Source organism: Giraffa tippelskirchi, chromosome 8 (assembly GCF_054371585.1).
Source record: "Giraffa tippelskirchi isolate mGirTip1 chromosome 8, T2T-mGirTip1v1.2.pri, whole genome shotgun sequence".
In the NCBI taxonomy this organism is placed as follows: Eukaryota; Metazoa; Chordata; class Mammalia; order Artiodactyla; family Giraffidae; genus Giraffa; species Giraffa tippelskirchi.
In genome coordinates, this window is record NC_137282.1 from 62,253,964 (window position 1) to 62,277,230 (window position 23,267).

The 23,267-nt window shown below is 58.2% G+C and overlaps 1 protein-coding gene and 1 long non-coding RNA gene across 8 annotated transcripts in view; one reads left to right on the forward strand and one right to left on the reverse strand.

Moving 5' to 3' along the window:
• Window positions 1–498, forward strand: part of SLC6A3 (solute carrier family 6 member 3) — a 31,172-nt gene extending 30,674 nt beyond the window's left edge. For all 6 annotated transcript variants that reach the window (XM_081523630.1, XM_081523631.1, XM_081523627.1 and 3 more), the window contains one exon: window positions 54–498. In XM_081523630.1, coding sequence (XP_081379756.1) covers window positions 54–77 — 24 coding nt within the window. In that variant the 3' untranslated portion in view covers window positions 78–498. The remainder of the gene's footprint in view (window positions 1–53) is intronic.
• Window positions 499–10,386: 9,888 nt separating this feature from the next.
• Window positions 10,387–23,153, reverse strand: LOC145518609 (uncharacterized). Of its 2 annotated transcripts, none has more exons than XR_014063030.1 (5): window positions 22,889–23,153; window positions 14,698–14,803; window positions 14,488–14,589; window positions 13,787–13,912; window positions 10,387–11,826 (listed from the first exon to the last, which is right to left on the reverse strand). It is a non-coding gene; the product is annotated as an uncharacterized LOC145518609 (long non-coding RNA). The 2 variants fall into 2 exon arrangements; XR_014063029.1 differs by having other exon boundaries at window positions 10,387–11,987; window positions 14,676–14,803; window positions 22,889–23,000.
• Between the last annotated feature and the right edge of the window lie 114 nt (window positions 23,154–23,267).

Sequence of the window (23,267 nt, forward strand, 5' to 3'; positions counted from 1 at the left end):
CTTTATCCAAGCAGCACCTCACTTCGTGTCAGCAAACCTTGTTTCCTTTGCAGCTCCGCCACTGGCTCGTGGTGTAGGCGGATGGAGGAGGAAGACCTGCGGGGCGCCCTCAGCGAGGACCAGGGCGAGGAGGGCCGCCCCACCCCCGGCCCACGCCTCGTTGGACACACATGCGTCTTCCCCTCCAGGGGCCGCGCCCTCTGTGCCCCAGGGGCCGACCCCGCCGCCCACCTGTCACTGTGTGTGTGCCCTAGTCTGTGCTCGTCCTGCAGGTAGAATCGACTGAGCTGTGTTTCGTGCGTTGGAGCCGCAGCCTGCCCGCCACCCCCACCGGCCCTCCGGGGCCCCATGGAGCTCGGGCCGCCCTGCCTGTCCATGTGTGGAGGAGAAATACAGTGATTACAGGCTACGGGCTCTCTGCTGAGAACCCCAGTGCTCGCAACAGCTTCCTAGACCCTTTGTTTTGCTCATATTAAAAAAGCCAAGTGTCATGTTTTACCTTCTTGTGCAGCCGTGAAATGGAAGAAGCCACACAAAAGGTGAAAAAGCATCCACACGTCATATGGGTCCAGTCCGAGCCCCCAAGGGCGGGGGGCCTGGGTGGGAGGCGGAGGTGCTGCTTATTTCCTTGTAGCTGAGAGAAAACTCGGTAAAATCTGTGTGGACCGCCACTGGTCCCGCCCGACGTAAGTCCCGGTCAGCTCACAGTCACCTCACCGCGGACCCCCAGCCACAGAGAAGGTGAGCTTGGCACAAGCAGGGGTGCCCCTGAGGCTTAGCCTGGATGCCCCCCAACCTTAGGAGGGAGGCCCCGCCAGAATCTCGGTTGTCTGAGGCACCCGTCTCAGCAGCTGCAGCTCTGGTTTCCTTAGGGAATGGCTTTCAGAGCTGCGTTGACCTGAGAGTCAAACGCGTGCTAGGAAGGCGAGGCAGGTTTCTGAAGCCCGTTTGCTGACGTTGCCGAGGTCGCTGGAGAGGATGTTAGGCTCTGGTGCTGCCATCCGGAGGGTGCGTGGCCATGGCCCGGGGATGCCCTGCTGGCCGTGTGCCCTGGGCCCCGGGGAGGCTGCCGGACAGGCCCGCGGAGCCCTCGCAGCCGTCGCTGGGAGTGGCCCTCCGCCCAGGCCCGTGGAACCGGCTCAAGGAAGCCAAGAGTGGACTGGCGCTCAGGTGCGGTTGTGGCCGGGAGGAGTCGGGCCCCCCCACCCCTCGCAGGAGCGCTGAGCATTCGGGAAGAGCCCCTGTGGTGTCCGCGTCCGTCTGCGTTCACGGTGGCCTCTCGTGTGCTCGTCCCCAACAGTAAAGAAACCCGCGGGGAAACGGCCATGGCCGTGTGGCCGCGTTCCTGCCCGACGGCGTCTCGTCCAGGCAGCTGCCTCGGGCCCCTAGATCCCCTCCCTTGAGAACCCCCCTCACTCACCTCCACCCGCCAAGAGGGAGCGCAGCCCCGGCCTCCCAGGTCTGCTGGGCTCAACGAGACCCACCCGTGGCCCCGCGGGTTTGTCCCCCTCCCCCACCCTCCCGTCTGTCCTTCCTCTCTCTCAAGCCCTCATCTGCCCAGTCAGCTCCCCTGCAGGCTTCCCGGGTGTCCAGACCCCGGCCAGGCGGTCCGACCGCGGCTACTGCCCAGCCCGAGCACCTCTTCTGGGGACGCGACACCAGAGTCCCGAGTGGCTCCCTGCCTTTGGTCCCTAAGGATCGCTCATCCACTCTGGAGAAAGAGGTCCTTCTAGACACCCGTCAGCTCTGGCCACAGCCCAGAGAAGAGCCCTGTGGCTTATCATTCTGCTTGGATGTCACCTCTGGGGGTCTGCTCTGACCTCTGCTTCTGGGTCCCACCCCCGGTCAGGGCTCATAAGCCCCCACTCTCCCCAGCAGGTCCCCAGGGAAGGGAGAGTGCTCACTGTCTCCCCAGTTTGAGCAGGAGCTCCCCCAGGAGCAGGGGCTGAGCTCATCTTGTGTGTTTCTGCCAGTGTCTTAGAGCTGGTACACAGTAGGCAGTGGCACTCAATTTATATTTATAGATGAGTGAGTTAACAGGGAGGGGTATGGGTAGGTAGATGGGTGGATGGTGGGTGGATGGATGGATGGATGGAGGAAATGGAGAAAAGAGGAAGGAAGAGAGGAAAATGGATGGGTGAGTGGATGGATGATGGATAAATGGATGAATGGATGGATGGAGGGCTGATTGGCAAGTGGTTAGATTGATAGATGAATGTTGGGTGGATAAATGGTGGATGGATGGATGGGTGGGTGGATGGGTGGATGGGTGGATGGATGGATAGATGAGAGGATTGGATGGATGGATGGATGGAAGGGTGGATGGGTGGGTGGATGGATGGATGAGTAGATGGATGGGTGGGTGAATGGATGGATGGGATGAATAGCTGGCTGGCTGACTGGATGGATGGAAGGGTGGATGGGTGGGTGGATGGATGGATGAGTGGGTGGATGGGTGGGTGGATGGATGAGTGGATGGATGATGAGTGGACAGATGATGGAGAGATGGATGGATGGATGGATGGATGGGATGAATGGCTGGCTGGCTGGCTGGCTTGCTGGATGGAAGGGTGGATGGGTAGGTGGATGGGTGGATGGAACGATGGATGGATGGATGAGTGGGTGGATGGGTGGGTGGATGGATGGATGGATGGATGGATGGATGGGTGGGTGGGTAATTTGTGTGTACTTGAGTGGGTGGACAGGTAGGTGGACAGGTGGAAATAGACAGTGGACGGTCTTGTATGACATCTAAAGGCTGTCATTCTGGTCCAGTCTCACACACCCCAGTGGGGCTAGCCACCTGAATGCTGTGTTTGATGTCTGTTCTCCAAGGGGAGGTCACACCCTTCAGTACAAGTGAAACGTGTCAATTTTGAAGCACCTGAGTACGTGTTTTCTTCCTGCTCGAACCGGGTGCAGAAACCAGCTCCTGGGGTGGGAAGAGGCCACCTGCGCCCCAGCTCTGGCTATGGGAGGCCTCGGTCCCTCCATCCACACTGCACTTTGCCATCAGACAGATGCTCTTTGCCCAGTGACCTTTAGAAACAGTCTAGGTGTTACAGCCCAGAAAAGCCATGTGATTTTTCCTTTGAGAGAAGCATTTTAATAAAAGGCTTGGCAACAGTGAAACAGGTGATTTAAAGGGTAAACGAATTCCTCCATGTTTGGCTTTCCTTGGTTTTGCTCCACAATCCCCGCTTAATCTCTGTAGATGCATCTGACCAGCGTCTTTACCTGTCTCCTGGTCATGGACAGCAGGAAAGGTCACCTTTTCTGAGATGGTTAATTAGCAAGCCCTGTGTTCCGTGGTCCCCCCGGAAGATGCTGCCATGTCCTGACCTTGGGAGACCTGCCTGCTTCCCACCTCCCCCCCCAAGGACGCTCAGGGCCCCGATACCACCAACAGAGCCTGAGGCAGTGGACCCTCCCAGCTGACCAGGGTCCTGCAAACCAACCCCTCACCGCGCACGGGTACCAACTGGCCACACTGAAGGTCCATTCGCATCTGGGAAAACAAAACAAAAGCTGACAGTCACACTGGCCGCCTCCCCACCCTCTGACCTTAGGTGACAGGGCCGGGTGACTGGGCTGCCCCTTCCCGGGGCCATGGCCGTTCCACAGGATGGGAAACATCAAACCACTGCAATTTAGTGGGTCTGGCTTGACTGTTTTTTTTCATTTTAACAAAATAGAAAATATCAGAGTCAGTGCCCCTGAGGGGGGCAAGTTCTTCTTTGAGAAATGCGTTTCAGGCGTGCATCTTATCTCTCTGACAGAGCAACAGAGAAAGAGAGCTGGAACGTCAGAGACAGAGGGTGTCGGGACGGGGAGAGAGGCAGGCCCTGCAGGCCAGGGTCAAAGGTCGGGGCCTGCCCTGGGTATGGGTAGTGACCCCCCCAGTCACATGCCCCTCCAGGAGGGCCCTGTCTGCAGCCCCCTGGGGCCCCTCTGCATCCCTCCTCAAGGGCTGGCGGGCAGCTTCCATGTATACAACAGAGCTTAAGAATCGAGTCCATATTGACTCAGCGCTGAACACACTTATCTAGAATTTGAATAATTTTACTTATTCCAGGAGCTAAGTTCCTCTTGTATTTGCTAAGGCATTTCAGTCATGCCTAACTCTCTGTGACCCCATGGACTGCAGCCCTCCAGGCTCCTCTGTCCATGGGATTCTCCAGGCAAGAGTACTGGAGTGTGTGGCCATGCCCTCCTCCAGGGGATCTTCCCGACCCAGGGATCGAACTCCCATCTCATTGTTTCCTGCACTGGCAGGCGGGTTCTTTACCACAAGCGCCACCTGGGAAGCCCAAGCTCCTCTTTGCTTCAAGTCATCTGTTGTGTAGGCGAGAGTTCCCTCAGAGGGGACATCTCTCTGGGTTAAAAGCTGCAATGGCACCCCACTGCAGTACTCTTGCCTGGAGAATCCCATGGACGGAGGAGCCTGGTAAGCTACAGTCCATGGGGTCGCTAAGAGTCGGACACGACTGAGCGACTTCACTTTCACTTTTCCCGTTCGTGCACTGGAGAAGGAAATGGCAACCCACTCCAGTGTTCTTGCCTGGAGAATCCCAGGGATGGCAGAGCCTGGTGGGCTGCCATCTATGGGGTCGCACAGAGTCGGACACGGCTGAAGCGACTTAGCAGCAGCAGCAGCTTCTGTATTTGTACAGCGGTGTGCTTGACTGGCTTGATCCTGCCAGATCAAAGGTTAATATCTGGAGCAGTTTTTCAAGAAACGTATTCCAAGATGGCATTACGATCCATCAGCTATTAAATGCTCTGATATCCTTTAAGCCTTGTTCACACAGAGAGACTAAATATAAAATTCTAAACCGTTGTATTATACCAGAGAAACCTTAGAGACGGAGGTCTCCTGCAGGTCCAGCTCCCCGGGGAGCCAACGAAACCCCCAGGAGGGTGACCCTGTTGGGCTGGGTGCTCCAGGCTCCACCTCCAGGCATGGGGCCAGGCCAGCTCACCCTTCACCTCCCAGGCAGGGACCATGGCTGTTTCAGGAGTAAGCTGGAGAGGAGGGTGAGGGCGGGGCTGGCCCACCTGCGCAGCCGGGTGAGGGTCCCGACCTCCCAGGCCTCGGTCTGCCCACCTGCCGCAGGGGCGCCTACTGCCCAGCTGGGTGGCTGCCGAAAGGTGGCAGCGTTAGGATGAGGGAGGCTCTGAGAAGCCCGGCCTGAGCGTGGCTGGTGGCAGCTTTGTTCCCGGTGGCTCTCAGTACCCCAGACGGCGAGGTGACGCTTTCTAACTGCTCCCCAGGTGCGGCGGGCACAGAGAAAAGTTGTTTTCCATCCAGTTGATAGTTTGCTTTTATGGCTCTGTCTGATGTTGGAGATTCTAATGGATCTAACCCTTATCTGCCGTTTCCCCCTCTCTGAGTGAGGCACTGCTCCCTGTGGGCGCGTGGGGATGCCGGGCACTCTGGTGGCATCCGTGCTGCCCACGTGGACGCAAGGGCTGGGGCTTTGGGGACGAGGGCGCGGCCTTGGCCAGGGAGGCCCTGCCCGGGCGTGGAGCGTCCCCGGTGGCTGACCAGGGCTGAGGAGGAGGGAACGGAGGAGGCCCGGCGCTCGCGGGTCCGAGGCGCGGCCCCCACTCCGCCCTGCGCTGAGAACGCGGACACTCAGCGGACTGAGCACCCACCGCCTCGCCTCCAAGAGCCTGACTGACCAGCACTGGAAAAGGCCCACAGATGACGCCCGGGGCAGGACGCGGGGAGCCCAGCGGGATCTCCAGCCCCGAGGCATCCCCTGCGAGGCCTCTGGGCCCAGGTCTGAAGTCAGGTTTAAACACCTGCTCTCTGCTGAGACTCTTCCGCTGGGAAAAACCTGAGACCTCCTGGTTGGATGGAAGAAAACATCCCTGTGTTTGTTTTGGGCTCAAGTCAGGAAACTTCCTTGTTTTAGCAAAACAACAGAATTTTACCAGGAAAAATAAAAAAGGCTTTCAAATTAAAACTGCACAAAATGAGATTCATGTGAAAGCGGAACTAGGAAATTCCAGGGGACACGGGGCTGGAAACAGGCTTTACGTTAGAGCCTCGGACGAGACCCCCGCAAACCAGCACAGCAGCCTCCCACCCAGGCCCAGGAGCAAACAGGGCGGAGCTTGGAACCCCCACCCCCGGAAAGGCCCTGATTGTCTCTGAACCGCCGGCCACTGTCCAGCCCCTGGAGTCCCTGCTTGGCTTCTCCTCACGTCACCCAGCCCGACACGTGCCTGCCTGGACTGCCGGGGGTCTCTTCACTGTCCCCCCAGGAGGGCGTGGCTCCCACCCCACCGCCCAGGCTGCCCCACCAAAGCCCCCACCCCGGCCCTGCAGAGGTCTTCACCCTCCTGGGCCAGGCGGGCCAGGCGCTGCCCTCCACTGTCTCCCGCTGCCCTTGGAGGAGACCATGGGACCCTCTCCCCTCCCCACACCACAGGCCTCCTCTGTTCTCGGGGGTCCTGCCGCCCTGAGGGGATCCGCTGACCTTGACAGTCTGGCTCATGGAGATGTCCTGCCACACAGACGCCCCGGCCAGAGCCGCCCTGGGCAGCCACACGGCGTGGGAGCGGAGCGGGCGGCAGGGACCGCGAGGCCCACGGAGGGGACAGAGGCTGCGGCCCAGCACACAGGAGCCTCTCCCAGATGCCCCCTGAGGCGGGGGGCCCCCCGCCCTCCACCCCGTGGGGTCCACAGCCCCCAGATGCAGCCTGACCCCGGGAGGGGGGCACACATCACCCACCCACTGTGACCAGCACGCTGCCCCGGGCTCAAGGTCAAAGGCCAGAGGTCACGATGTGACCTGCTCCCTGCGAGGTCCCCACACCCCACTTCCCAGAGCTCATGCCCTTAGGTGACCCCTCTACCCACAGCCCCCATAAAAGCAGTTGTTGTTTTTTTAGTCACTAAGTCATGTCTGACTCTTTGTGACCCCATGGACTGTAGCCCGCCAGGCTCCTCTGTCCCTGGGATTTCCCAGGCAAGCACACTGGAGTGGGTTGCCATTTGCTCCTCCAGGGGATCTTCCTGACCCAGGGTTCGAACTTGTGTCTCCTGTATTGGCAGGACACAGCAAAAATGAAGGGACAGACCACTGAGGCCACGACGCCCATTTTCCTGGAGTCTCCTCTGTGGTGGGACGGACATGCCCAGGGTCACAGAGCGGCGGGCAGCCGGAAGCCAGCAGCCAGCAAACCGAGTCCTGAGCCTGCTGTCCCGAGGGTGGCCAGGGGGCTTAGCCACGGTCCTTCCTCAGCAGGCCTTGGCCTGAGGCCCTCTCCTGCCCCAGCCCCCAGCCCTCCTGAACAGCAGCAGACAAGCCACAGACCAGCGGAGGAGCAGGCAGGAGCGTGGGGCCCCCAGGGCTCTGGGGAGGCCAGCTGGGGTGCTCCAAGTCCAGCAGGGGAAGGACTTCCGGAGCAGGAGGGCCGTGCCTTTGAGGGGACCCGGGGAGGCCCGCGACCCTTCCTGCACGTGGGCTCTGGAGCAGGCTGGGTCCTGCGAGTACGTGAGCCCCCGGCCCGAGGACTCAGCACGCAGCGGGGTGTATGGAGCTGGGGCTGAAGAAAGACAAGGGGCCTCATGGAGAGGTGGGGCCTGAACACTGGCTCCCCGGGATTTCCAAGACCCTGCCCCCACCTCTAGTCCTCCCCCTGGGGCTGCGCCTGTTCCCCCAAATTTGTGTGGAAGACCAAGCCGCCAGCACCCGGGCGTGTGGCCTGTTTGGAAACGGGGCATCTGCGGCTGGACCTGTTGAGGCTGAGGCTGCCCTGCAGGGGCCGGGCCCCCATCCAGTAGGACTAGTGTCCCGTGAAGCCAGATGACTGGAGACACACACTCGCGGGGAGACGCCATGGGGATGGGGCAGAGATGGTGATGCTTCCCCACGTCCAGGCGCCACGGACGCCGGCCGAGCCAAGAAGCTGGAGGGGGCCTGGGCCAGAGCCCCGCTCGGCCGCAGAAGGAAAGAACCGCACTGACCCTGTGACCTCGGACTTCCAGCCGCTGGGACAGGATGCTCACACCCCTCATCCTCCTGTCCAGGGAACACACACGACCTCCCGCCAGCCGCCAGGCACCTGGGAGGGGCCGCAGAGCCGACGGGGCCGAGGACAGGCCCGGCCATGCCCCGCGGGCTCATCAGGAAGACTCTCAGCCCAACAGTCCCGGCACAGGCACTCACGCTGCCGTGCAGAGAGGCCGATGGCCTGGGGGGTGGGGGGGTGGTCCCAGGACAGCAAACGGGCCCAGGACGGGATGCTGGAGTGACCCACCGAACCGAGACAGACACCGGGGTGGGGAGGTCGTGCGGGCGCCGACACAGGGCGGGTGTGGCCGGCATGGCCCCTCGTGCCTGCCCTGTGAGCCCCGCCGGGAACACGCAGGCTGCGAAGCAGGGTCGAGGGCCGTGTGCCCGGCCTGCGGGCTGTGACCGTCAGTGGATGTCGGAACCAACACGAGGGCAGCGACTCTGTCAATAAATTAGAGAATGCCACGTGCGCTCGTGCACGAGGTAAGGTCGTTTCAGGAGACTTCATCCAGTTACCCACACGCGGGTCTGTGTGCACCAGGCAGAGAACTAACCTGCTTCCTGGCCGGCGCCACGTGGCCCTGCCAGGAGCCGGATCTACACGACTCACGCACACATCCGTGTCCTTCCTGGGACGGTGGCTGCGCCTGGGCCCCAGGTTGGTCCCAAAACCGTTCACAGCCAGTGGGGCCAGAGCTCTGGAGCCACACAGCCATCGTCCTCCTGAGCAACGGCACAGAGCTGACCCTGGGGCCGGGCCTCAGACCCTCACTTGTCACAGATGCACGCTGCGTGCCCTGGGCAGGCAGCACCCATCCAACCCTGCACAGGACCCCAGGGCCGGCCCACTGCCCCACACTGGGGAGCACGGGTGGCCAGGGAAGGGCGGACTGCCACCAAGGTCACTGCCGGCACGGCCCAGAAAGCAGGTCACACGTCAAGGGCGTGGCTCAGGTGTGTGTGCACATGTGCAGATCTGTGTTCACACGAGTGTGTGTAGGCATGTGGGGGGTGTGCGCATGTGTGGATCTGTGTTCACAGCTGTGTGCAGGCATGTGGGGGGTATGCATGTGTGTAGATGTGTGCTTACATGTGAGCATGTGGAGGCATGTTGGGTGTGTGCACATGTGTGTGGATGTGTGCTCACATGTGAACATGGGTGCTCACGTGAGAGTGTGCAGCCGTGTGGGGTGTGTGCTCATGTGTGTAAATGTGTGCTCACATATGACCATGTGCAGGTGTGCGGGGTGTGTGTACACGTATGTGGATGTGTGCTCACATGTGAGTGTGGATGCTCACATGTGACCGTGTGCAGGCGTGCAGGGTGTGTGCCTGCACCGTTGTGGTGCCAGCTAGAAATGGAAGGTGCTGGATCCTCTCTTCGTGGACCTTAAAACAGCAGCCAGAGAGGGACCAGGAGGCTGCACAGGACTCATCGGACGTGAACTCCAGGGGAAGCGGGGCCGGCCCCTGAGGTCCCAGCACACAGGGCTCCCGGGTGCAGGGCACGCGCAGGGGGCCGAGTCTGAAGCTCCAAAGCGCTGTCCTCCACTCCCACGCAGTCTCCACACAGCCGGACCCAGAAGGTCCTCCAACCGCCCGGTGCTCACCCGAGGCCACGTCTGGACTGTGCTCTCGGCTTCCCTCTCTGCCACCCCCCAGGGGCTCCCCTCCATGCCCTGCGCACCATGGGGAACCCCAGGCTCAGTCGCACATCTGTGTGCCCCCCCAACAAGGAGCATGCAGACAGCGCAGACCACCCAGGCCTGAGCCTGCACAGGCCGTGCCCATGAGGAGGAAGGGCCCGAAGCTCCCACAGACCCCGCCCGCGGCGCCGGGCCAGGCGCACGGCCACACGAGCCGCGGGGGCCTCCGCAGAGCCGCCCAGCGGGGCGGGCGTCCAGGCGGTCACTTCCGAGCCCGAGCAGCCTGCTGGCCGCTGGTCTGGTGCGGGAGGGGCCGCGCTGCCACCGTCCGCCCTTGGTCCACTGAGCCGCTGCCACTCGGTGAGGTCGGTTCAGTTAAAGCTGAACGGCCTGGCTGACCGGGTCCAGGTAAAGCACAGCGCACGCAGCCCAGCCATCAGCCCAGAGCCCAGCACCTGCTCCCGCCCCAGCAGACGGGGGCCAGCCAAATGACCCCGGCCTGAGTCCCCCCGGCGCCCTCCCCTGCAGGGCCGGCCGACCATCCACTGGGCTGAGAGCATGTCGGGCAGCCCAGGTGGGTGGGTGGGTGGACACCAGACCCCGGCCAGCCCGGGGCTCTGGAAGACAGTGTTTTGACCAAGAACCAGAAGACGTAGAACCGTGCCCTAGTTAGGCCGTTTGTTTTGCACAGAGATGAGTTAGCAACCCTGAAATTGCCCGGCGTTTATTCTAGACTTGGGCGAGCAGGGGTAATCAGAACAGCTGCATAATTTGCATGTTCTGTACAAAATGAGAACACGGGGCTCGTGTTCAAAACTCGTTAAGAATTTCAGGATGGTATCAGCAGAGCCTTGAACCAGGCCCCTCCAAGCACGGCCCTGGATAATCCCTGGATAATGAGAGTCTGGGGATGGGGCTACAGGGCAGGCACGGAGAGGCAGGAGGACAGGCCGCTGCCCCACGTGAGGTCCGCACGTGCTCCGGGTTGTAACGCAGACACGTGTGTCCACACTTGCATAGGCAGGGCAGACCTGGGCCCCAGTGTGTGGGGGAAGCAAGTATGAGCTCTGGTCTGAAAGGCGTGGCACCCGGTTGGGCCCTGAACCCTCCCAGAGCTCAGACCGCAGATCCGAAGATCCCTGTCCTGCGAGAGGCCTCAGGGCTCCCTGGAGAAACCACTGGTTCCAGAGCCCAGACCGGGACACGTGAGAACTGAGCACCGCGGCTGTCCTGCAGCGGGTCCTGCTCAGGGAAAGTCCATCAGACGCGGCCGCCCCCTGTGTTCCCGGGGCCGGGTCTTCCTCCCTGGGATGCCCCGCCGGCCCCCACCCCTCCAGGGTGCTCCACCGGCCCCAGGACTCGCCAGCGCCAGTCTCCTGCTCCTTCAGGGGTGAGAACCCAGCCTCTTGTCAACAGCAACCGGGAGGACGCGATCCTGGCCAGGGCCATGTCCCCCTCCGAGGGACTGAGAGGGCCTCCCCAGGGACCCCCGAGGCCACCCCCCTCCCTCTCAACACCGCTCCCCGCAGCAGAGCCCTGAGCTGTGGGGACTCCAACGGCCACCAGCCCAACCCCCAGCTGCCCAGCCCAGCCTCTGGGTCACGTGCCACCCTCCCTGTGGGGAGGGGGAAGCAGGAGGCACCGGCCCAGCCCTGTCTGCTATAGGCTCTGCCCCAGGCGCCTGGGGGGTCGGGCGTCCCGGGGACATTCTGCAGCTGTTGGCTCTGCAGCACCCGCTCAGGTCCAGTAACTCAGGGGCTTGGCTCAGCAAAGCTGGCCTGTGACAACCCACAGTGCAGGGGACACAGGTCCAGGGCCCAAGACCAGGAGGCGTCCTGCACGGGGCCGACACGCCCGGGAGCCCAGCCCGAGCCCCAGACACCAGGGTTTTCCTGGGTGTAAGCACGTGGCCCCGGAAGCACAAATTGCTCTCATCACGGAGACATTCCAGGCCCTGGTGTTGTGAGCAGAGGGCCAGACCTCACCGGGGCCGGGCAGGCCGTGCCATGAATGTCTGCTGATTGCCTTGGTGTCCACCTTGTGCTAAGCCGGAGACGCTGCCCCACAGAGACCATGGCGGCGTGGACGGTCCCGTTAGATTCTCCGTTAATTCAAGTGGGGACAAGGGACTGGCCCCTGGGGCTTCTGACCTTCAGGAGGAAAGGCAGCAAAATCTGAGACATTTGGCTCCACACGAGGAGGGGCCTTGAGTCAGCTTCCAGGGAAGCAAAACTTGAGGTCAGGTTGAGAGAGACGTGAAAACGGGGGTCCACCAGGGAAGAACTGGACAAGCCTCAGCTCTCAACTCAGCCTGGAAAGAGAGACCGTCTCCTGCTCCAAGCTCCGAATGTTGTATGAAAGGGTCGAAGTAAATGTTTATGTCCCGTCCCCTGCATGCACGCGTGCACGCACACACACGGTGAACCCCGACGTCACTGGAGACTCAAAGTCTGTCGAGCAAGGGCTGCACCCTCTCTGTGATAAGATGTGGACATGGACCCGACCTGCCTGGCCTGAGAGAGAGCCCTGCTCACGGCTCCAATGGGCTCAGCATGAGCCGGCCCGGCCTGGGGCAGCGGTGAGGCCAGGCAGCGGTGTGTGCAGGATCACGCCCACCCTGCTCCAGGAGCCCGGCCCCAGCTGCCAGGCGGGCCTTGCTGTGCCCCCCACTCCTCTGCTGCCAGGCCCCGAGCTCAGGCCGCCCTTCCTCCGTCAGGGGTCTCACACGCAGGGAGGCCGCCACTCCCCTCCACTGATGCCCCGGTGTGCAGGGCTTCCTGCGCCCGGGGACCCGGGACCTGTTGCTTCCACCCCTGGGGAGAGGCACGTGCGGCCCCTCCTGTGCCCTGCAGGGCTCCAGACAGAAGACCCGCAGGCCCATGGCCTGCGCCTGCCGGCTCTGAGGGGCCAACCGCCTCAGCAAGTCCTCAGGCGCCTCCTCCCACCTTCACCTTCCTCATAGGCCTGCCTGGCCTCCACCGCCCAGCCCTTCACACACCAGGCGGGATAGGGGGTTGCGGGCAGCATGAGAGCCACGTGGGCGGCTTGGGGGGGACGGCTCAGGGTGGGCGGCTCAGGGTGGCGAGCTCGGGGTGGGCGGCTCAGGGTGGGCGGCTCAGGGTGGCGAGCTCGGGGTGATCGGCTCAGGGTGGGTGGCTCAGGGTGGTGAGCTCGGGGTGGTGAGCTCGGGGTGGGTGGCTCGGGGTGGGCGACTCGGGGTGGTGAGCTCGGGGTGATCAGCTTGGGGGGAGCGGCCCGGGATGGTGAGCTCGGGGTGATCGGCTCAGGGTGGGCGGCTCGGGGTGGTGAGTTCGGGATGATATGCTTGGGGTGATCGGCTCGGGGGGGCGGCTCGGGGGGGCGGCTCGGGGGGGGCGGCTCCGGGTGGTGGGCTCGGGGTGGGCGGCTCGCGGTGGGCAGCTCCGGGTGGGCAGCTTCAGGTGGGCAGCTCTGGGTGGGCGGCTCAGGGGGCGGGTGGTGAGCTGGAGGGGGCGGCTCCGGGTGGGTGGCTTGTGGTGGGCGGGCACCCAGCCTGCCACCCCAGGCGCCTCCGGCTTCCACTTCCTCGTCAGCACGTTGCTTGTGTCTGGGGCGGTTGTGGGTGTTGAGCTCACTTATGAACACCCACGTCCCGGGGACGGCGTCGCTGAACACACTTAGGCTGTTTCAGCCCGGGCGACGCCTGTCCAGCCCCCGGCGTCTGGGCACTCGAGCCCAGCTCCCCGCACACCAGGCGGGTGTCACCTGCCTCTGCGGCTGGCTGCGCGGCAGCCCTGCCCTCTCCTGGGCGGGCTCTGCACCCCTGCGGCAGACTTTCCCCAAGGAAGATCAGGGCTGCGATGTCGGCATTGGTCAGTCAGGGGGGTGATCAAACAGCGACCAGGCGCAGGCCTGGAGCGCGGACAGAATGCCAGAACTCGGGGAGGCGGGCAGGGCACCCACCAGACGCGCCACCTCCGAGCGGCCTCTTCCTGCTTCCCCCTCAAACTTCTCGGCCTTCAAAAGCTGCTGGGCTCCCCTCGTGTTCCAGGGAAGAGAATCTATTATTTGTTCCAACATAGGTTTGCAGCACTGACCCGGGGCCTGTGAGCTGCGCACTAGGGGGCTCACCTGGCTTCGTGTGATAACGGAGCTGAGCGCGCTGAGGCTGAAGCCTGTCAGCTCATCGACTTTCCTCCTGGGAAGCTGGTCCCTCAATGAGGGTTCAGCTGGAGTGGACTGCCAGTCAGCGCCTCCCTGGGGGCAGAGAGATTGACCAGCCCAGCCCCCTGAGCCCCTCAGGACACGCACTGCCCTCCCCAGCCCCCCAGTGGCCAGGATGCTCCCTGCTGCCCATGGGTGGGGACGGCCCCCTGGGGCCGGGGCCGAGGCAGCGGTCAGAGGAACAGAGGGCGAGAGCAGCGGCCCGGCTGGTCCACACCCTCCCTTGACCCCAGGCCCCTTGCCGCCAGCTCCTCTAAGCCCCGAAGCAGCAGAGTTTGGCAGAGGATATGCAATGGAGGAGGGCTGCAGGGATGAAATGCTTCCCTCCAAACTCCCACGTCCTCGCCCCCAGGACTCAGGATGGTCTTTAAGAAAGTGACCAAGCTGAATGGGGTCATCAGGAAGGGCCCTAATCCAGCCTGACTACTGTCACCACAAGGGGGGGCAGGACACAGACAGGGACAAAGGGCGGGCTGGCAGGCTCACGGTGAGAGACAGCCCTCGGGGGCCCCCAGCCTCCAGCACTCAGACCAGGAGCGTCTGATGTCAGAGCCACCACAGGGACCCAGGGCCCTCCTGACGCCCCCTCCAGGCTGGCCACCACTCACCGGGCAGCCGTCCAACAAACCATGGTCCAGCAGCCACGACGACCCAGATGGTCTTTGTGCTGGGCCACGGGCTCACAACATCCGCTTTCCCTGACAGCTCCCCTGGCAGGTGAATGACCCCGATTCCATCAAGGGTACCACGAGGAGAGGTCCCATGTCTCCCCTGATGTCAAGCGTCCGGGACTGACCAGTAACGGTTGTCTCACTGACCCTGCTCACTGCGCCAGTTGTCTCGCTGTACCTCACCGTGCACTTTGTCCGCTGCACCCAGGGCAGGCGAGGCGCGAGTGGGGAAGCTGGGAGAAACTGCGAAGAGCTGTAGGAATGAGACAGGTTGATTCTCTCCGGGCCGGCATGTCAGCCCAGCAGACAGAGCTGTACAGCCTCAGCACCACAATGCAGCCAGGATGTAGCCACGAGGACTTTTTCAGGTGGAGCTTACACGTGCTTACAGAACAAAGGTAGCCCATGGCCAAGTGAGTACCTTGCGATGCACACGCAGAGTGCTCTAAGCCATCTTGGCGGTTACGTAACTGTGTATTTATAAAGCGTGGGGCCAGAGCGAGAGGGCACGGGGCCAGAGAGCCTGACCACCGCCATCCTGGCTAATCTGCTCTCTCCTGACAACAGCCAACCTCACTCTGCTGGAGGTCACCTCACCCAGGAACAGGAGCCGACCTGCTCCCAGGGGAGGAGGATCCCAGAGGCCATCGCCCGCCTGGTCACCCCGAACTGTTCCTGCTGCTTCCACGTTTGCCCGTGGTGGCACCTCAACCTCACTGCTGGAAGTTTCTCTTCATTTTTCCTGCAGGGACCCTGCAGAGCTGTCTCTCAATCGCTGAGGTGAGTGGGTGCGGGGCGGGGCATTCCCTGAGCTCAGGAAACACCCAAAGTTCAGCACAAAATGGGGTTCAAAACACCCACAGCTCTGCTCCAGCGAGCCCATCATCCCCCACCTTCAGAGAAACAGCCACAAAAACTCTCATCGCACGACCACACCTCGCCCGTCCCCCGGGGACCCTGGGCCCTGAAGGCGGAGCTCCAGAAGAGCAGGCAGGCTCACCCCACCGCTGAGGGTCCAAGCAGGGAGCCGCCAGGAGGGGACGAGGCCGCGCCTGGTGAGAGAATCCACGCCGCCAGCCCTTACAACCCACTTCAGACACAGTCAGAAAACAGGAGAAAATGTGTGCTCCAGGGTACACATTACAGTCCTCGTTTCAATAACTGAGGGCTGGAAACAACCCAACTGTCAATCAACATGTGGAGACCGTTGGGTAAACTGGGGTGTATTCAAAACCACAAAACAGAGACACATGTGGCCGTGAAGAGATAGAAGGCGTATCACTGTTCACTGTAGGGCGTTTTCTCCAGATGCAGACAAGAAAGAAAATAAACTCACTGGCGTGGGATGGGGAGCGAGACTCAAGAGGGAGGGGACGTGTGCGCACCTCTGGCTGATTCATGCCGATGCACGCAGAAACCAACAGAGCCTTGTGAAGCAACTATCCTTCAATTAAAAATAAATTTTTAAAAAATTCAATGGGACCTCTAGAGATGAAAAATATAACATCTAAAATGAAAATTCACAAGATAAGCTTGACAGCAGTTTGGAAACTTCAGAAATTTATCAAGAAGCTTAAATACACAGCTTTCAGTTCAGTTCAGTCGCTCAGTTGTGTCCGACTCTTGGTGATCCCACGGACTGCAGCATGTCAGGCCTCCCTGTCCATCACCAACTCCCAGAGTTTACTCAAACTCATGTCCACCAAGTCAGTGATGCCATCCAACCATCTCATCCTCTGTCGCTCCTTCTCCTCCCACTTTCAATCTTTCCCAGCATCAGGGTTTTTTCCAATGAGTCAGTTCTTCACATCAGGATTGGAGCTTCAGCATCAGTCCTTCCAATGAATATTCTCCATTGGACTGACTGCTTTTAGGATTGACTGGTTTGATCTCCTTGCAGTCTGATGGACTCTCAAGAGTCTTCTCCAACACCACAGTTCAAAAGCATCAATTCCTCAGTGCTCAGCTTTCTTTACTGTCCAACTCTCACATCCATACATGGAAAAACCATAGCTTTGACTAGATGGACCTTTATTGGCAAAGTAATGTCTCTGCTTTTTAATATGCTGTCTAGGTTGGTCACAGCTTTTCTTCCAAGAAGAAAGCATCTTTTAATTTTATGGCTGCAGTCACCATCTGCAGTGATTTTGGAAGCCAGGAAAATAAAATCTGTCACTGTTTCCACTGTTTCCCCATCTATTTGCCATGAAGTGATGGGACCGGATGCCATGAGCTTCGTTTTTTGAATGGTGAGTTTTAAGCCAACTTTTTCACTCTCCTCTTTCACTTTCATCAAGAGGCTCTTTAGTTCTTCTTCACTGTCTGCCACAAGGGTGGTGTCATCTGCGTATCTGAGGTTATTGATATTTCTCTCAGCAATCTTGATTCCACCTTGTGCTTTATCCACCCTAGCATTTCACATGATGTACTCTGCATATAAGTTAAATAAGCAGGGTGACAATATACAGCCTTGATGTACTCCTTTTCCAATTTGGAAGCAGTCTGTTGTTCCATGTCCAGTTCTAACTGTTGCTTCTTGACCTGCATACAGATTTCTCAGGAGGCAGGTAAGGTGGTCTGATATTCCCATCTCTAAGAATTTTCCACTCTTGTGATGATCCACACAGTCAACGGCTTTGGCATAGTCAATAAAGCAGAAGTAGATTTTTTTTTCTGGAATTCTTTTGCTTTTTCTAAGATCCAACGGATGTTGGCAATTTGATCTCTGATTCCTCTGCCTTTTCTAAATCCAGCTTGAACATCTGGAAGTTCTCAGTTCACATACTGTTGAAGCCTCACTTGGAGAATTTTGAGCATTACTTTGCTAGTGTGTGAGATGAGAGCAATTTTGTGGTAGTTTGAACATTCTTTGGCATTGCCTTTTTTTGGAACTGGAATGAAAACTGACATTTTCCAGTCCTGTGGCCACTGCTGAGTTTTCCAAATTTGCTGGCATATTGAGTGCAGCACTTTCACAGCATCATCTTTTAGGATTTGATATAGCTCAGCTGGAATTCCATCACCTCTACTAGCTTTGTTTGTGGTGATGCTTCCTAAGGCCCACTTGACTTCACATTCCAGGATGTCTGGCTCTCGGTGAGTGATCACACCACTGTGGTTATCTGGGTCATGAAGATCTTTTTTTATAGTTCTTCTGTGTATCCTGTGTCACCTCATCTTAATATCTTCTGCTTCATTAGGTCTATACTGTTTCTGTCCTTGATTGTGTCCATCTTTGCATGTAATATTCCCTTGGTATCTCTAATTTTCTTGAAGAGATCGGTAGTCTTTCCCATTCTGTTGTTTTCCTCTATTTCTTTGTATTGATCACTTAGGAAGTGATATATAGCTTTAGAAGGTATTCAAACATAAGCAAGAAGAGGGGATTAAAGCTGACAAAATTAACACAGCTTCATCAACGCTGGGACAGCAAACTGTCTAATACATACACCTAACACACACATTCAAAGAAGAGACAGATAAAACATACGTGAAGGAATCTTGGCTGCAATGTTTTAAAATTTAATGAGACTCACACATTGAATGAAGTTCAATAAGCCTCAAGCAGGACCGTCTTGCCGATCCCGCTGACTATGCCAAGTGTCCAGCTGTTCCCGGAACCCAGGGTGGTCAAGGCACAAGCAGGGGAGCTGCAGGAAGACTCAAGGGACCGGAGGGACTCCAGACACACTGATTCCCCCCGACCGGAGGGACTGCAGACACACTGATTCCCCCCGACCGGCACAGCAGTGGTGGCAGCAGACACAATGTGTTCTCGCCTCTCGTGGTTGACCCAGCAGACATAGGCATAACATAACCATAATGCAGCCCCTTCACAGCACAGCCAACACACACATACACATACAGGCATAACACAGCCATGATACAGCCCCTTCACAGCAAGGGCTTCCCTTGTGGCTCAGCCGGTGAAGATCTCTGCAATGTGGGAGACCTGGGTTTGACCCGTGTTGGAAAGATCCCCTGGAGAAGGGAAAGGCTACCTACTTCACTATTCTGGCCTAGAGAATTCCATGGACTGTATGGTCCATGGGGTAGCAGAGTCGGACATGACCGAGCAACTTTCACTTCACAGCACAGCCACCACACACACGCACGCACGCACACGCACGCATGCACGCACACACACGGACACACGGACTTTCCAGGTGGAGCTTATATATGCTTACAGAAGGTTGCCCGTGACCAAGCGGGAACATCGTGACACATACGTGCCATGCTGTAAGTGATCTCAGCTGTTACAGAATCATTATTTACAAAACGTGAGGCAAGAAGGAGAGGATGTGGGGCAGGAGAGCCTGACCGCGCCATCTTGGCTAATTTGTTCTTCCCTTGCAAGAACAGACAAGGGAAACTACTACAGCAAATTGCTGAAAACCAGTGACTTTTTATACAAATTATAAAAGCAGCCAGAAAAAAATAGACTATGCACAGTTAAACAAACATAGGCATAACCGCCAATTTCTCATCAGTAACAGTGCAAATTGGAAGATAATAAAACAATATTCTTGAACATGCTGGAAGAATGCCCATCGACCTAGAATTTGATACTTAGTGAAAATCGTTCAAAAAGGTGAAGGCAGATTAAACTTAGTCTCATTCAAGCAATGGTTGACAGAATTCACCACCAGCCGATCTGCCAAACAAGAAACCCCTGAGAAGTTACTGGGGCTGAAGGCGTGAACAGCAGCGAGAAGTCAGGCTATGCACGAAAGAGCGAAGAGAGCAGAAGTACATTTTACTTAAAAGATAATGGACTGTTGAAAGCAAAAACGATGATGGAGCTGATGGCGGGCCTAGAAGCGAGGGAGGACCAAGGTGGCTTCTCCCCGGAAGGGGGCGCCTGCCGCAGGAGTCCGGGTCCATGGACTCCACCCTGAGCCGCCCATGGTATTCATCCTCAGGGGTGGTGGTGAGTAGTTCTTAGAGCCAAAAAATACGGTAAAAACTTGGGACCACACCAGAGTCCTCTCAGCTTGGGGCTGACCGCGAATGAAGTACAGAGAGGCCCCCGGGGAAGAGGGGCGCTCCCTACGGCCCTGGATAGCTGCAGCGTCCCCTCTTTCCTCAGGTGACCCCACTCCCCTGAGAAAACGGTGCAGAGCACCAGCCTGGGACGGTCCGTGGGGTGGGTACGCGCACACAGGAATTCTGATCTCACTCAGGGCCAGGAGCTGACATTTGAGGGGCCCTGAGAATGAGTCTCACTCTGGAGAATGGTTAGTATTCGAAGGACCCAACCAAATGCCCAGGCTCCCCAGGTTAGTTCTCCAAATATCACCTAGGAACCAGCACCGGGAGATGCTCAGATACATGAATGCTGTTATGAATGATTTTTCCACAGTGGGCCTTTTTCTTGGGTGGGAAAAAGAACCCTGTAGAAGTCACATCCTCACCAGGAGGGGCAGGCATCGACACAGGGAGTCTGGACGCTGGGTGGGCCCCCAGCTCCCACACACCGCAGCTGATGCTCGAACAGCAGGACACCCAGCCATGCAGGATGGCTCTCCTCCCTGCGAGCCAGTGACAAGCTGCACCCAAGTCCATCCCTGAGGCCCACCTGCATCCTGGCCTTTGGGGGCCGTGAGCCCCAGCCCACTCTCCCACCCCCGCCTTGGGCTTCCACGGCTGGTGCTGGTCTGTGTTCCATGCTGGTCACACGCCTACAGCGCGCCTCCCTCCACTGCAGAGCAGTGCAGCAGGGGCAAAGCTGCGGGGAGGGGAGCAGCCTGGCCCTGCAGCGGCCCCTCCAAGTGTAGCAGGAGGGCAGGGCATGACGGCCGGGGCACAACTCACTGCTAAGGAGGATGGGTTTTATACTCAGGGTGACAGGGGTCAGCAAAGGGTTTACAACAGGAGAGTGGCTGTGCTGAACAGAGAGCAGACTGGAGGGGAAGAGAGCAGGGTCCAGCTACCTGCTATTCCAAAGGCTTGAGGCCAGCAGGGCCTCGAGCAGACGCTGCATGAGTATAAAAGACACAGGGAAAAGTCTCCGATGCCCTCAGGGTCCCTGGCCCGTATCCCAGGGGCATGGCCCAGAGCCACGGCTGCACTCCACCCTGATGCCCCGTTCCTGGAAGGCCTCCAGCCCTCCACCACCCGATTCAGGAAATCACTTTCCCGTCCACCCCCTTCTCTGAAACCCTGAGCAACTTACCTAGGCTTTAACAGCATCTACCACTTCTATAAATGCTTAGCAACAATTTTGATTATGTGAGACAGAAGGAAAAGAGAGAGAAGTAGATGTAAACAGGAACACAGATGGTACACTCTCTGTCATGGGGAGCTGGCCACTGGGCATGGGCAGCTTCAGCGAACCAAGGGTCCTGATCCCACAAGCTCTCGGATGGAAACAGGAAGAACATGTGCCCTTCCAGATGCCATCAGGGCAGCTCTCAACAGGAAAACGCAAGCACCATCAAGCCTGGACAGCCAGACAAGTTCCCTCCTTCCCTGGAGCCCCAGCTAGAATCTCCCTCCGGCAGGCAGTGGGTTCTAATGGGAGCTCTTGAAGATCAGGTTCAGCCCTTGGTGACGGCGGCTCCCAGGACGCACTGGAGAATGATTTTTAAAAATTTCTTCAACGCTCACATATTGAGATATAAAGAAGTCACTCTGGCTTATATATCAATTCACTTGAACATGAGAAACACTGGGCTGGAAGAAACACAAGCTGGAATCAAGATTGCCAGGAGAAATATCAATAACCTCAGATATGCAGATGACACCACCCTTATGGCAGAAAGTGAAGAAGAACTAAAGAGCCTCTTGATGAAAGTGAAAGAGGAGAGTGAAAAAGTTGGCTTAAAGCTCAACGATCAGAAAACTAAGATCATGGCATCTGGTCCCATCACTTCATGGGAAATAGAGGGGGAAACAGTGGAAACAGTGTCAGATTTTATTTTTTTCGGCTCCAAAATCACTGCAGATGGTGATTGCAGCCATGAAACTAAAAGACGCTTACTCCTTGGAAGGAAGGTTATGGCCAACCTAGATAGCATATTTAAAAGCAGAGACATTACTTTGCCAACGAAAGTCCATCTAGTCAAGGCTATGGTTTTTCCAGTGGTCATGTATGGATGTGAGAGTTGGACAGTGAAGGAAGCTGAGCGCCACAGAATTGATGCTTTTGAACTGTGGTGTTGGAGAAGACTCTTGAGAGTTCCTTGGACTGCAAGGAGATCCAACCAGTCCATCCTAAAGGAGATCAGTCCTGGGTGTTCACTGGAAGGACTGATGTTGAAGCTGAAACTCCAATACTTTGGCCACCTCATGCAAAGAGTTGACTCATTGGAAAAGACCCCAATGCTGGGTAGGATTGGGGGCAAGAGGAGAAGGGGATGACAGAGGATGAGATGGTTGGATGGCATCACTGACTCGATGGACATGGATTTGGGTAGACTCCGGGAGTTGGTGATGGACAGGGAGGCCTGGTGTGCTGCAGTTCATGGGGTCGCAGAGTCGGACACGACTGAGCGACTTAACTGAACTTGAATTTGATCCTAACTAAATAAAATGATCTATTTGTGGTCTATCAAACATACATTGTCAGTTCAGTTCAGTCGCTCAGTCGTGTCTGACTCTTTGCGACCCCATGGATCGCAGCACGCCAGGCCTCCCTGTCCATCACCAACTCCTGGAGTTTACCCAAACTCATGTCCATTGAGTCAGTGATGCCATCCAAACATCTCCTCCTGCCTTCAATCTTTCCCAACATCAGGATCTTTTCAAGTGAGTCAGCTCTTCACATCAGGTGGCCAAAGTACTGGAGTTTCAGCTTCAACATCAGTCCTTCCAATGAACACCCAGGACTGATCTCCTTTAGGATGGACTGGTTGGATCTCCTTACAGTCCAAGAGACTCTCAAGAGTCCCTTGTATCAAACATACATTGTACACCTGCTTTAATTATTAGAAGGACACACTGACCAGGAGTAAAGACCGCCCATGTTAGAAGTAAAGATTAAAAGTAAGTTAAAAGTAAAGCCGCTCTTCCTGGGACCCCGATGCTGGACCTTCTGTGATGAGACTCCCTTCCCAGCTGCAAAGCCAGGTTGACTCTCTGTGCACGTGCTAGTCCGCGTTTGTTTTGTTTAAACCTTAAAGAAACGTATCCCTGACTTGTTTAACGTTCTTTGCTTTGACAAGACATAAATCTGCTGACAACCACGCTTCTCCGCAGCGGTTTCTCAGAGAAACCTAGGAAGTGGGCTTCCGGCCTGGTTCTCGGTTTGGCTCAAATCAAACCCCTTTCTAATGACAGAGTGTTTGTTGTTAGTTCTGACAGGGGCCCCCGCCTTTCTTCTTCACACGCGGCCCACCTGGGGTCTCCTATCTAAAGACAGCGAAAAGAGACAGGAAACGGTCGCTGCCTTTCGCGCGCCTGTTGTTTTCCGCCTCCACCTCTCACGTCGTCGACCCAACTCCAGACTCAGGCTGAGGGACCGCGCGCTCCCCCGCGTCCACACGACCCTCGGCGCGAGCCTGGGGACAGGAGTCCCTCCCGCTCCTCGGGAGGAGGCGGCGCTCAGCCGCCGCCCCCGCCCCCGCCCCACGGCCTTCCCTCCGCGAGACTTCCCTCGACCCGCCGGAACCGCGAGGCACGCCGGGAGGACTGCGCGGCGGGTGACGTCACGCCTCGCCCCAGACGCAGCGCGTGCGCGGGGCCAGTGGGACTACGCTTCCCAGGGGGCCACGCGG